This window comes from Oncorhynchus masou, chromosome 30 (genome assembly GCF_036934945.1).
Source record: "Oncorhynchus masou masou isolate Uvic2021 chromosome 30, UVic_Omas_1.1, whole genome shotgun sequence".
NCBI lineage: Eukaryota > Metazoa > Chordata > Actinopteri > Salmoniformes > Salmonidae > Oncorhynchus > Oncorhynchus masou.
The window spans coordinates 60378565-60393128 of record NC_088241.1 but is presented as its reverse complement, the minus strand read 5'-3'; the positions used below and the strand labels follow the sequence as shown (position 1 = coordinate 60393128).

The 14564-nt window shown below is 42.9% G+C and overlaps 1 protein-coding gene across 1 annotated transcript; it reads right to left on the bottom strand.

The window, feature by feature from the left end:
* Positions 1-919: 919 nt before the first annotated feature.
* Positions 920-13164, bottom strand: LOC135523215 (transmembrane protein 200C-like). The gene is made up of 2 exons (XM_064949932.1): positions 12735-13164; positions 920-3634 (listed from the first exon to the last, which is right to left on the bottom strand). Exon 2 carries the CDS (start codon positions 3594-3596, stop codon positions 1968-1970), a length of 1629 nt encoding a protein of 542 aa, XP_064806004.1. The 5' UTR covers positions 3597-3634; positions 12735-13164; the 3' UTR covers positions 920-1967.
* Positions 13165-14564: the final 1400 nt, after the last annotated feature.

The window sequence follows — 14564 nt, the reverse complement described above, 5'->3', positions numbered from 1 at the left end:
CCGTTGGAAGACAACTGAGCATTTCCACTGTTAATGAGAAGTAGTAATTAAACATTGATGAGAAACCCAGTTTAAACGGAACCATAAGGGAATAGGTGATGCTATGACATTGAGAATAAGGAAGAGTTCTGTGATATGTGAGTTGGAGGCGGAGGGTTTAAAAGAGATGTTGAAAGATTCAGAGCTCACTGCAGACCATAGAGCGAGAGCGGGAGAGAGAAAGAAAAAACCTTCAAGCCTTCACACATCTTCCTTGGCTGGCTGAGAGAAAGGTCAGACAGGTTAAAAAAAAGGAGAGAAGTCAAGTCAGAATTTGGCAGCATAAATGGGTTCAGTGTGTATAATCCGTTTCAGGGTTGAATTTATGTTGCTCAAGGATTCCCATGAACTATAGGAAATGAATACATGTTCAAAGAGCACACACACTTCAAAGAGCCTGGAAAGACTGCAGTGAAGAAACGTTAGGTGTCCTATCCACTGGAAGGTTACATTCCATCCATAATGATCATTCATAAAACTGAGTGGCCACGTTTACATAAGACGCCGACAGCTTGACGATTGGCACTAAAACACAGAGAATTAGTTTGTAATGGAATACATACTGCCTTTTATATCTGTCTATATTATGCTCCTTCTCCCCATAAACAGATGGAAACCTCGCTCTCCCGACTCCCAACAACCAGAATTCTATACCAAATGTCTACTCTCTTTCATGCTCCATCTTTCATGTTCTCTCTGTCTCTGTCTCTGTCTCTGTCTCTCTCTCTCTCTCTCTCTTTCTCTCTCTCTTTCTCTCTCTCTTTCTCTTTCTCTCTCTGTCTGTCTCTCTCCGGAGACTGTCTTCTCACACCTTTGGGTTGATAACTTGATTGACAGAATGTCAGAAGGTCACTAATTACAGATGATACAGATAATGAGACAGCTTCGTATGTTTATTTGAAGACTGATTGACCCATAGGACGACCATGGGATGTTTGACTTGACCATGGTAACCAGCAACAATTGGAATACAATACATACTGCAGGTTTGTCATTGAACAACAACCAACTACAAAAACAACCCAGCTGCTTTTGCACAGGATAACATTGATTTGATATTTGTTTTCTACACGGATGGTTACTTGTGGTAAGGTAGTTATGCTACTTGTACCGAGATACAAGTATTGTGCTGTGACTTGTGCTAGTCAGTGTGTGGTTCTCAGTTTCCCTCAGGCAATAGCGATGGCAAAGATATAGATTCCTTAACAAGCAAGTCAAAACTGTTCTAAAAAACTAAACAATAACATATGTCTTGTTCAGAGAATTTTAAGAGACTGGCAAATATGCCAACACTGTGATTACCCACAAGCAAACAGAGATGGTCAATTATGTATTGCTATTCAAGTTTGAATTCAAACCTTCCTCTGGCAACTGACAAAAACTGTGTAAGGACATTGCAGTATAAAATACATGCTGTTGAGACAGCAACTCTCAATCAATATACTACTACAGTATCAGTAGTGACAGTGGGTGGAACAGCCACAATTATATTTCTACACATTATATAAACTATTACACCAAGTGGATGGTACAGTATCTGTACAGTCACCATTTAAAAACGGGCCCTTTTTGGTTAATGTTATCTTTTTGCTGTGAAACTCATTCTGTTGGGCGCGATGCTTCCAACCTACACAAACAAACGCTTGACAAAATACTACTCACACACAGTCTTCACTTTTCATAGCCCACCAATGACCATGTTCGGTTTTTTGGTCACGTATCGATAATTGCATTTGCAATGAACAGCAAGATACTCTAGATTTCAGATCCTATACAGTTTGTTGTAATAGTCATAATTGCTTGAGCCTGTTGTCAGGTGTCTTTGACCAACACCCGGCCAGTTATCCCGTGATCATTTTGTTCAAGTAAACTCATTACGCCATTCAGTAATCCGCCAATCAGCAATTATCTAATCAGCAATCGTCCAATCATATGTCTGTGCTCTCCACCTCCTCATCATCCAAAACGGAGTCTGACTGAGAGATCATAAAGAGTTTATCTTTGTTTGAGTATCGCCTTGAGCCCCTGTCCTGTGGTTCCCTGGAACTGATCTCCTGTCCATTGGCTTCTGCTCCTTCCCTCTGACACTTAGCCACAGCCTCCTCTGAGGTCACTTGGCTAAAGGCAGTCATCTCACATGACTCCCTTGACTCAAATGACTCCCCCCCTAGGTTGCCCAGTTTGATGTACCCACCGCCTCCCAGTACTTCTAGGCGAGGGCAGCTGAGTCGCCGAGAACGTTCCACTTTCCAATCGGTGGGGGTGGATGGAGTGATGCCCAGGTCGATGGACCTGGAGTATTCCGTCAGTGCGCTGAGGGACAGGTGGGAGCCTGTCACTCTGTGTCCAGTGGGGGAAGAGGGGAGTAGCTGCACCTGGGAGCCCTGCGGCGCCCCCTGGAGGCTACCACTGCTCTTGTATACTTCTACCGAGTCTTGAGGCAAGAACATGGCCGTCCGCAAAGTCTCTACCTTGGCCTGAGTGGTGGTTTCTGGAACTACGTACCCCACCCGACCCTCGTCGTCTTCCTCCCCAGAGTCGCACAGCGCGGCCCTGCTCCTGCCTGCCTCTGCTTTGGCCGAGGGCCTGCGCTGGTGCTGGTTGGCCCGGTGGTTGGGTTTGGTCATGGGGAGAGTGAAGGTGTTGACCGAGGAGGCCACTATTGTCTTGGTCTCCCACTGTTTGTGGATGGGAATAGGGCTGCTCTGCTGGCCGGCCCCGCTGTGTCTGGAGATAGTGTAGACAGTGTCGGTGAACGTCTGCCTCTCGAGTGACGAGACCCTTGACCTGGTCAGGGAGTGGCATCTGGAGGGGCCCCGACTGCCCTCATCCGGCGAGCCCCCTGAGGGCCAGGTTCCTTTGGCCAGCAGGGCGGCGGTATACGCAGCACTAGGGTTCCCTTCCACCCCTTTGGACTGCACATAATTCACAAAGCCATTGAGCGGCGTGTTCTCCTTAGTCCGCAAGCTGTGGATGTCGATGACTGTGGAGTAGATGTCCCTCAGGTTGATGACTTTGGTCTTCTTGTCGCGGTTCTCGTGCAGCACCGCGTTGGCGCAGATGAACAGAAAGATGCCAATGCCCATGATGAGGGGCCCGAACACCTTCAGCTTGTCTGAGTACAGGTAATTATCCAAGAACTCGGCCAGGAAGCCCATAGGAGGCTGCTCTAAACCTGTGCCGTTGGAACGATTGTTACTGACCAAATCCCTATCCATGTGAAATCCGACCTTTGCGTTGTTTGTCCAGTTGCCTGTCAGCCTTGACTCTTCCTTCTTGTCATAAATCCTTTGGGTATGGTGCGGCGCAGGGTATAGTGGGCTCTCCCTAGGCCAATAGCCCAGTATGGCCATAGAAATGCCCACCAGTAGGATCAGAATCCCAATGGCCGCCACTACCCCCGAGATGGAGCATAGATTCAGCTTGCCCTTGACCACCACCACCTCGTTCTTCTGCTTCTTCTTGGCTTTCCTCTTGCGCTTGTTCTCGGCGCGGCTCTTGGAGCGCAGTGAGTCCTGCCTCCTGTTGATCCGCAGCAGGCCTCCGGTGGCGATCATGGTTGGGATGCAACGGATGGACGGACAACTCACTCATCCTAAGGCCATAGAGAGAGAGGTGGAGGGGGAGAGATAAAGGGGGGAGGAAGAGAGGAGGGGAAGAGTGAGAGATAGGCAGGGAGAGAAAGAGGAAAGGTTTGATAATAGCTCTAGATTAACAATATCGATCATGATACTCAATACAGTCCTTAATAGTTAATGCACCGCTGAATTTGCCAGTCCTATTCAGTTGAATAGAGCTACACCTCTGCTGTGCTCTGACTAATTTAGATCATCCCAGTGAAATATGCTAAGTTCTGCTGTTTCAGGATGAAGGAGGAGGGAAACAATAAGAATCAATGCAAAGTGAAGCCTGTTTCCCAGAGGCACTTGCTCACTGGGTGACAGCTCGAGATGTGTGGGAGTGATGACATTTCTGCCACAGCACAGGGAACAGAGTAACAGAAATGCATGTGCACACACAAGTCTGGACACACACACACACACGCTCTGGGGTGAATGCACCAAAATGACAAGGCGGCATGGCAGAGCGGGCGAGGTAGACATTCTGTGGCTTCACAATACACTGTTCTAAGATCAACAGGGGATATAAATACACACATCTTAAAGCCTAGCGGACTGTGAAGAATGAAAACAACTGGCCATCCAACACTGCCACACCACTCCTCTTTCTAATATAAGGGGCGAGAGATCAGAAACGCCAGGTAGCACCGTTACTAAGCTGCATAGAGAATCATGATCACCCTATAGAAAACACTGAATACAGGAAGAAGACTGTCCCTTAAATGTCTTCACAGTGTGTGTAGTGTACTTGCTGGCTCTTGCTATGCACAGCACATCAGGAACGGATTTGAGACTAAACCTTGGGGGACTCCTGGAGTTGAATGATTATTTTTATTTAACCTTTAACTAGGCAAGTCAGAACAAATTCTTATTTACAATGATGGCCTACCGGGGGAACAACGGGATAACTGCCTTGTTCAGGGGCAGAACAACAGATTTTTACCTTGTCAGCTTGGGGATTCAATCCAGCAACCTTTTGGTTACTGGTCCAACACTCTAACCACTAGGCTACCGGCCACCCCATTGGGCCGGACAAGTTTTAAAACTTTGAAATAGGTACATCGTCACAATCAATAGCGATACCAAAAAACAATGCCAATACCTAAACAATGAGAGGAGGAAAATCCCCTTGAGATAAAGGCAGATAAGGAGATAAGTAAAAGCATCCAGTGACCAGCAATGTGCCTGTAAAGGTGGTCTAAAGAGTGTTGTGTTACAAGATTGAGATTCTATTGATGTTACTGTGCAATGAGTTATGATGGTACACATACGGCGAGCTAATGCACCACCTTGAAGCAGCCAAGCAGCTCTCCATTGAAGAAGGTGACTACAGATCTCCTCGCCTAAACCAGAGAGGAGTGAGAGAGGAGAGGACACTCAGACATGGCTGCTGCGGTCTCGGCAGACCGAGCCCATCTGACCTGGATGTGAGTCTGATACACTTTGATACAAAGAACTTTACCATCTGTGGGAGTCGTTAAAAAGATTCTCTCTGCTCTCTGACTACTCTGCTGACTACTCGGAAGATCCAGTCGAAGCATGATTCTCCATAACACTGGCACATCTACCACCCCAGGAGGGCATATTCTGATACATAATCCAAGACCTAAATCTTGACACAAATGTTAATTGAGATGCATGGAGATTGGTGCACAGTGCAGTTACCAGCTGGAACGAGTGAATCTCTCATGGCGTGAAACAGCCAGTAGCCTTATATTTACTCAACAGCGATCCCCAGCGTTGAGCTGAGTGCAACTGTATATCCGGACCATGGCACCACTCTAAAAGATGTTGCGCTGCTTGCTTAGCGAGTACTGCTTCCTTCTGATTCGGCTCACACGAGGCTCAAACCCAGGACCTCTGCCTTGCTAGCACAGGTGACCGCCCTCCTGAAGCATCTCACCAGTCGGCGCCATGCGAAAAGCTAGCTATACGCTGGCGCAAGTGGGGACACTTCCGGCTGAGGAGTAAGTTCCACTCATCCCCAATGTGTTACATACACACTTCCCTCTGCTTCCAGGTGTTTCGTTATCTAACAGACACAGCTGATTATTGATGGCTACCAATTATGACATTAGAACAATGGCTTCAGTGTAACTAATGATCAATAGTCCACGAAAAAACAAACCAAGATATACGGGTTTAATAAATCAATCACAAATAAATAATTAAATTGTGCAATACACCCTGCATGTGCAACACAAAATATGTTGATTAATCATCCTCTATCATAAAATTATTATCTTACAAAAAAATAGTGAGAGAAATAAAAACACACCACATCCCTGACATATGATCATTTGGTAAAATGTCCCTTAATAATAAAGACTTAAGAGGAAACAACTCTTTAGAGGACTAATAAAAAAACAAGCTCCTGGGTGAAAACTAAGCCTCTTTTAATACTCCCCTGGCTGGCAAACAGACGGAGCAGAAAGAAGCACCTGGTGTCAGAGATAATTCAAAGAGACAAGCCAAATGGCTGCTGGGCCCACAGGAGCACTTTCAGGGCTGTACCCTTGCACGCGGCATCCACCCAGCTGAGACTGCTACACACAGCTAGCATAGCGACAAGTGGATGGAGGAGAGAAGAAGCTAGCTGGTAGCTAACAATTTCAGGCAGGCACAAGTGTTTGTGTTGGCCTTTTTGCATTAACCCTTGATCATAGAAGGTCAGTCCAATTAAAAATGGCTAGCTGTGTGTAGGCTAGCTCATTTAGCTTCATATGATCGCTTCAATGTTAGCATTGGGGGGAAAAAAACAGCTTTTTTTCTCGCAACTCACTGCCAGCCGATTGACAGCTCACAAATGATGAGGACAAGGAACTGTCCAGTGAGTTTGATCAGATTGGCGCTATTACCGGTGAATGGCAGTAGTATTTAAATCCATTTTGTTTTATGCGTAGCTTGCAAGTGTAGAGCACACAGGGGGGGAGGGGGGGGGGTATGCCATAAAATGTAAATATCCATCAATCCTAAATCAGCAGGGAGAGAGAGAGAACAGACAGTGCTGACATTTGGCCGGTGACATTTGGCCAGGAATAGCCTCCTAGTTCTATATTGCAGCTATAATTCTTAATTTGTGATGACAAATGTACTGTCCAGTTGCAGGTCTAATTAAACCGTTGTTGCCTGAGCATTTCTCTCACTTAGACTAATGAATGGACTGCACAAAGGCATAGGCCTACATCTTACAATAGGGAAAATATACAGTAAGGTTGAAGGCATGCTTTGTTCATTGTAGGGGGGTATGTGTGTAAGCCACTATTGCCTGGTGCCTAGGGGTGTAGCTAAAGCAGTGTGATCAATTTGGGTATTGTGTCAATCCATTAACTAATGTACTGTAACCCTTCACCACATTCACATCACCAGTTATTTTCTGTTCTTGCTCTTCCACGTCACAATAACCCTCAGTAAATCCTATTTCATACCACAGGATAATTCAGTCTTGACCATAATGTCAAGCGCATTATTGAGGGCGGGTGTGGATTGCAGCCTCTGCAAAATGCAAGTGGAATCCAAGGCAACCCCAGATGAACGCCCACAGCCAGCTGAAATGGATTTGTCTCGGCCAGAACCATTGGCTATTGATGGATCACCGTGTTATATGAATTATAGTACAGTTTTACTCCTGGCAATATATTTCTTCTCTGGTATCCAACTGAATTGCTGTCTGCTTCAAAGAAAAATGACAAGTATTTCTCGTCTTTTGTTGAAGGATGCAAGATGGTGTAAAGAACATGGGTTCTCTGTCAGGAGGAAGAAGAATGTCCAGTAGCCATTAGCTTTTTTACAGGCCACATTTGCCATTTTTAATTATCACTGGCAGTGGCCAATCATTAGAGAGAGCATGAAGTAGCAATCAATTACGTATATACTTGTTCACGCAGTTATAGTTGCCAACTTTGAGCTAAATCAAAGCTACAAAACGAGTCAACCTGGGATTTTTCTGGGATTTAATTAAACCTGCATTGTGAAAAGTAACATTGCTTTATTTTATGTTGAAACCCCTATTTCAAATAAGACATTATGTGCATTGTGTTTTTCATGGAGTGTGCCTTCTGCAGTGGGGGTTTGATTGAAATTCAAACTAAAACTGGTGTGACTAAAAAGATACATCCTGTCAGTTAAATTAAGAACCATGCAAGAAAATATCAACACAACTCCTGACTCCTGATTAGATATATTGTACATTTACCAAAGAAATAATTGGACATGTGGACAGCAAAATGTATTGAGGAACCGAAGCATAACAGGGTTGTATTGTCATCCTCCTGTGATTTCGATAAGGCATTTATGGATAGTTTATGGATCGATGAATTAACCCTTGAACTGTAAGCTGACATGTAACCTCAGTGTCACACACACACCCACACACGAGGGACCTGTTCTATGCTTAATGTAAAATAAGAGAGTAGATAACCCTTGATTCCTGCCGTACGGCGGCCTGGCTTCACACACATTCTCAGGGCTGTAGAGGCACGGAGGCAGTAGTAACCATTGGATACATCTCTCCATCATAAACCTTGAATGACTCTATAACCACGGCATCATAACTTGATCTCTCCTCCGTTCTCCCAGGACTGGTACATAAGCATGGTGAAATAGTACACACACATGAAGATCTCAGAAATGGTACATACACATGAAGATCTCAGAAATGGCCACAGAAGTGTTGAAATTAATGATCAGCGCAGGCATGGAATCACTTAGACTGTGGTAAATTCCAATGACTCGGGGAAAGTTAACAGGCTAAAAGTAAAAATGACATTCTGGTAATGTGGCAATAGCAACGAGGTGCAATTGAGTTGCTCCTTTGATTCTGCCGACCTCCTGGGCAGCACTATTCTCTACCTGTCTCTCCAGCACACCTTAGGAGACCTTAGGAGCACACCTTCATAATTGGTTATTTATATATATATATCTATACACACTACCGTTCAAAAAATTTGGGGTCACTTAGAAATGTCCTTGTTTTCCATGAAATGAGATGCAAAAGGAATAGGAAATATAGTCAAGACATTGACAAGGTTATAAATAATGATTTTTCATTTAAATAATAATTGTGTCCTTCAAACTATGCTTTTGTCAAAGAATCCTCCATTTGCAGCAATTACAGCCTTGCAGACCTTTGGCATTCTAGTTGTTAATTTGTTGAGGTAATCTGAAGAGATTTCACCTCATGCTTCCTGAAGCACCTCCCACAAGTTGGATTGGCTTAATGGGCACTTCTTATGGTCAAGCTGCTCCCACAACAGCTCAATAGGGTTAAGATCCAGTGACTCTGCTGGCCACTCCATTATAGACAGAATACCAGCTGACTGCTTCTTCCCTAAATAGTTATTGCATAGTATGGAGCTGTGCTTTGGTTATTGTCCTGTTGCATGAGGAAACTGGCTCCATTTAAGCGCCATCCAAGGGGTATGGCATGGTGTTGCAAAAAGGAGTGATAGTCTTCCTTCTTCAAGATCCTTTTACCCTGTACACATCTCAAACTATACCATCACCAAAGCACCCCCAGGTCATCACATTGCCTCCACCAGGCTTGACAGATGGCGTCAAGCACTGCTCCAGCATCTTTTCATTTTTTCTGCATCACACAAATGTTCTTCTTTGTGATCCGAACACCTCAAACTTAGATTTGTCTGTCCATAGCACTTCTTTCCAATCTTCCTCTGTCCAGTGACTGTGTTATTTTGCCCATCTTAATCTTTTCTCTTTATTGGCCAGTGATATATGGCTTTTTTTTTTGCAACTCTGCCAGCATCCCGGAGTCGCCTCCTCACTGTTGACATTGAGACTGGTGTTTTGCGGATATTATTTAATGAAGCTGCCAGTTGAGGACTTGTGAAGCATCTGTTTCTCAAACTAGACACTCTAATGTACATGTCCTCTTGCTCAGTTGTGCACCGAGGCCTCCCACTCCTCTTTCTATTCTGGTTAGAGACAGTTTGCTCTATTCTGTGAAGGGAGTAGTATACAGAGTTGTACAAGATCTTCAGTTTCTTGGCAATTTCTCGCATTGGAATAGCCATAATTTCTCGGAACATAAATAGACTGACGAGTTTCAGAAGAAAGTGCTTTGTTTCTGGCCATTTTGAGCCTGTAATCGAACCCACAAATGCGGATGCTCCAGATGCTCAACTAGTCTAAAGAAGGACAGTTTTATTGCTTCTTCAATCAGAAAACAGTTTTCAGCTTTTGTGCTAACATAATTGCAAAAGGATTTTCTAATAATCAATTATCATTTTAAAATTATAAACTTGGATTATCTAACACAACATGCCATTGGAACACAGGAGTGATAGTTGCTGATAATGGGCCTCTGTACACCTATGTAGATTTTCCATTAGAAAAATGTGTCATTTCCAGCTACAATAGTCATTTACAACATTAATAATGTCTACATGGTATTTCTGATCTGTTTGATGTTATTTTAATGGACCAAAAAATTGATTTTTCTTTTAAATTTCAAAAGGACATTTCTAAGTGACCCCAAACCTTTGAACAGTAGTGTGTGTATATACAGTATGTACGGTTTATTTAAGGTCTGCTATTTATACCGACCTCTAAACTCCTCTTCACAGATAGACATAACCACCCCTAAACTCCTCTTCACAGATAGACATAACCACCAACACACCTCTTATCCTCCATCTCTTCATAAATAGCAACATACCTCGACAGCCCTCAGCTTTTCTACTGCAGTATATTGGTTTTTCTACCATGTCTCCTCAATAGAGTTGGATACAGTAGATGATTCACTATGGTATCATCCCCCTCTGACGAACGCAGAGACCACTGTACTGTGCCCTCAAACTAATTCTCATCCCCCTCTGACGAACATAGGGACTACTGTACTGTGCCCTCAAACTAATTCTCACCCCCTCTGACAAACATAGGGACTACTGTACTGTTCCCTCAAACTAATTCTCATCCCCCTCTGACGAACATAGGGACTACTGTACTGTGCCCTCAAACTAATTCTCATCCACCTCTGACGAACACAGACTACTGTACTGTGCCCTCAAACTAATTCTATGAACATCCTTCCCCATTTGGTGCCGTGCATCAGGGTCACAATAGGTCCACAGCTCTATCCATCCTCATAGTGGTGAAGTATCAAGCTCTATCAGACGAGAAACCTCTCAACACTCCACATTTTGGTTACTGGACTCTGCTTGTCTGTTGGTGGTTCAAATCCCGGGTCTCCTTGTGTGCCAGAAAAGCACATTTGCCAGCTAATGTCTGACCCAGAGCAACTCTTCAGGTCTAAGGAAAGCTAAGGTCACCAAACCACCTCTGTTACAGGAGCATGCTGAGACATGCCCTGGGGTTCTACAAGAGTCATTGTGATGGGGAGGGGAAGTGTCACAACCTGTGTTGTAGAATAGGAAGAAACCTGTTTCTCCGAATTCTTTATCTGTGTATGTGCTTTGTGTGTTTATCTGAGGGATGTTCAACATGCTTTTACTTATGATCCCTACGGCAATGACCAAACACAAACATAAACAGAATTATATTTACCATACAATTAGGAGAACATTTGATAACCATGCATTGACATTGCACCAATTTATAATTATTTAGTAGGTTATAGAATCATAAGTTTTCAATGTCAGCTGTTTTCCAAACATAATCCTAATATTCTTGTTTATGTTCAAAAGACAATTTCAACAGACAACTGAAGCACATTTTAATAATTGATTACATAATCAGCGTTATAATGACGAGTTTAGTGCAGGGGAAGTACTGCAGGGGCTCCATGGCCAGATAAAAAAATGATCATTTACATGAATATTAATAACAGATTAAACAACTATTGACAAAGGGATTGTTTAATAAGTTTCAAGTTTGGAATACAATGTACTATTCTGTTGTTAACCCTGGGCAACATGGGTCTGGAAAGGTCACAGGGATATTACTGTAATCCAGCAATTATACATTTTCGTAGTTCAAAGCTATCCCCAAAAATGCTTTTTTAAATGCACTGTAATTTAATCTTAAAAACGGCAAAGTTCTCTCTGCCTCATCGCAAAATGTGTAGAATTGAAGGATATTAGCTTTAAAGCTGCAAAAACAACCATCTCTGCTCCATGACAAAACGTGTAGAAATGAAGGATATTAGCTTAAACTGCTAAATGTTCTATCCAATGCTAAGAGGTGACCTTTTAAATATTCTTTCCCCGGGTCTGACACTTGGTTCGTCCAGCCACTGCATACATCATAGTAAATCTATATATTTTTTATTGCACTCCAGTTGTGTTGTAATTATGAGGGGTACTTTATGAATTTGCTATCAAAGAGGCCCCAGAGCAATTTTGGGGGGAGAACCCCTGGTTTATCACACTCAGTTGGTAACTGATCTACAAATTGCTGTTAACAAAAGTGAGGTTTCTGATTATGTGAATGCCCCCTCTTACCTTTCAACTGCCTTCAGTCACAATGTATAGTGAACCATTAAACCCTGCTAAACCTTCACTGCCACAGAAACAGACTGATGAGAGATGCACCTATTGTGCCATTAAACGATGTTCATTTGATGCTGAATAGGAATTTAAATGTAAACTAAACACAGAACAGACATGTCTACTGTAGCAGAATTAAGATAAAAACTATTCAGTAGCCTACATAAAAAATGACGAGGACAGTAATTTAGGCTCGTCGATTTCTGAGTACGCTATGCAATAATAACAGATGCGCAATGGCCAGTGTTTTTACTGTCTCCATATCTAAACGCATGACGTGTGTCAATTATTCATTCATCCAGTCCATGGACAGGTAACTGAGTATTCATAAGTGCAGTTGATTAATGTTTAGTAGGCTATTCAAGGATATGATAACATTACAGGTATGATATGGTGCATTAGGTCCAATACATAGATAAACCCCCCACCACCACCACCACCACAGAACAGGAGCAATTAAATAATGTTCAATTTATGCGGTCGTGACAGGAGCCATCTACAGTATAGCGCATAAACAAGCACAGTGAAATTGCATGAGATTCAGATGAGACGCTTATTCTAGCACTAGTTATTCAATATCATATCAAAACACCTATAACGAAAAGCTTACCATAGAAGACAGGCAAAAACAACCACATCTTAAACACTAAAATAAAGTTTAGATTCCTGGGCGTGGATATCTCATGTCGTAAAAGGAAACTCTGTTCATTCCATGTAATTCCATTTTGGCAAAGGTTTAGCGATCTTCAGCAACGACAACCAGTCACAGTCACTAGGCGCTGTAGTTTTCATCGAGGCTCGAGCTTTTCTAAGTCATCCTGCATCTGGGTGAAAAGCGTATCCCTTTTATTCGGCGTACTCGCGCTCCTCTCCAGGGAGTGTCTTTCCAGCGAGCAGCGCGCCGAGTTTCTAACGGAGAGTTTTGAGCTTGCAAGGCAGTGGGTGAGATTGCTGATGTTTCTCTGATTCTTGGGTGTTGTTGCTATGCTACCACCACAGCAGTCATCGACTGAAATTTCTGCAGGATTTTAATAATTGTGTTCTTAACTATCCTCTCGTTAACATAAAGTCCCCATCCATGGTTGAATGTGCAGGTGCGCTGAAAGCGAAGACCAGTCGTGCTGTGCTGCGGTCAGAGCGCGTATGGTGAGACCTTTCCAACGTTTTCGGCTAGAAGTAGGACCAGTGGACTATTGTTAGTGACGCCAACTAAGATGAGCAAGGCACCTGGCGCATTCAGAAACATAATCTATCCAGAGCCTTCTATATCTGCCGCATCACATATGCTTCCAAAATTCCTGCAAAAAAAACATACCTGTAAATTGCGCACCTTATTTATGCCAGATACAACGGTAATTATTTTCTGCCATTGAATCTGATCTCACTGGTCACACACTGGTTCAATCAATGAAATGACGTTGAACCAACGTGGAAAAGACGTTTAATTGACGTCTGTGCCCAGTGGGGTAGGTCTAACTGTCCATCAAAATGTTAAATGAAAAATGATGTTTATATGGGAAGAATGGCTAGGTTAGTGGCTTACCAATAACAGAGACCAAACAGAAATGTGCATTGCACATACAGTATAGTATCTCTTCTCATTCCCAAACAGATTATGGGGATGAGGAGTACACATTTTGATTCGTGCAAATATGTACAAAAAGTATTAAAGCAGATTTAATGTGTTTTTGTGGATATTTTCTCTGCAGGTGGAGAAAGTATCTTACTGAATGAACAATTGCACGGAGGTGTTAGGTTATGTATCAGTAATGAGTATTTCCCAGCACCATGCTTTGCCTACCTACAACATGCACTATGATTTTGATGAATTCATTCTGTAATTATGTGATGTAGCATATATCTTAAAGAAATGCATTCATCAATGCATATGATATATATTTAAAAACATTTTGCCTTCTATAAACGGGTTTGCTGACAATGAAAATGATACACACGCACCAATGTGGCCAGAATGTGTGCATCGTGCCTTCAGAACAGTGCCTTCAGTCAGTAAGTATTCAACCTCTTTGTTATGGCGAGCCTAAATAAGTTCACGAGTAAAAATGTGCTTAACAAGTGTTGAACATGATTTTTGAATTACTACCTCAACTCTGTACCCCACACATATCATGAACTATAAGATCTCTCAGTTGACCAGGGAATTTCAAACACATTCAACCACAAAGACCAGGGAATTTTTCCAATGCCTTGCAAAGAAGGGCACCTATTGGTAGATGGGGAAAAAAACAGACATTAAATATCCCCTTAGCATGGTGAAGTTATTCATTACACGCAAAACTTGTGACAAAGCAATTAACTTTTTGTCTTGAATACAAAGTGTTATGTTTGGGGCAAATCCAATACAACACATTACTGAGTACCACTCTCCATATTTTCAAGCATAGTGATGGCTGCATCATGTTATGGTTATGCTTGTAAT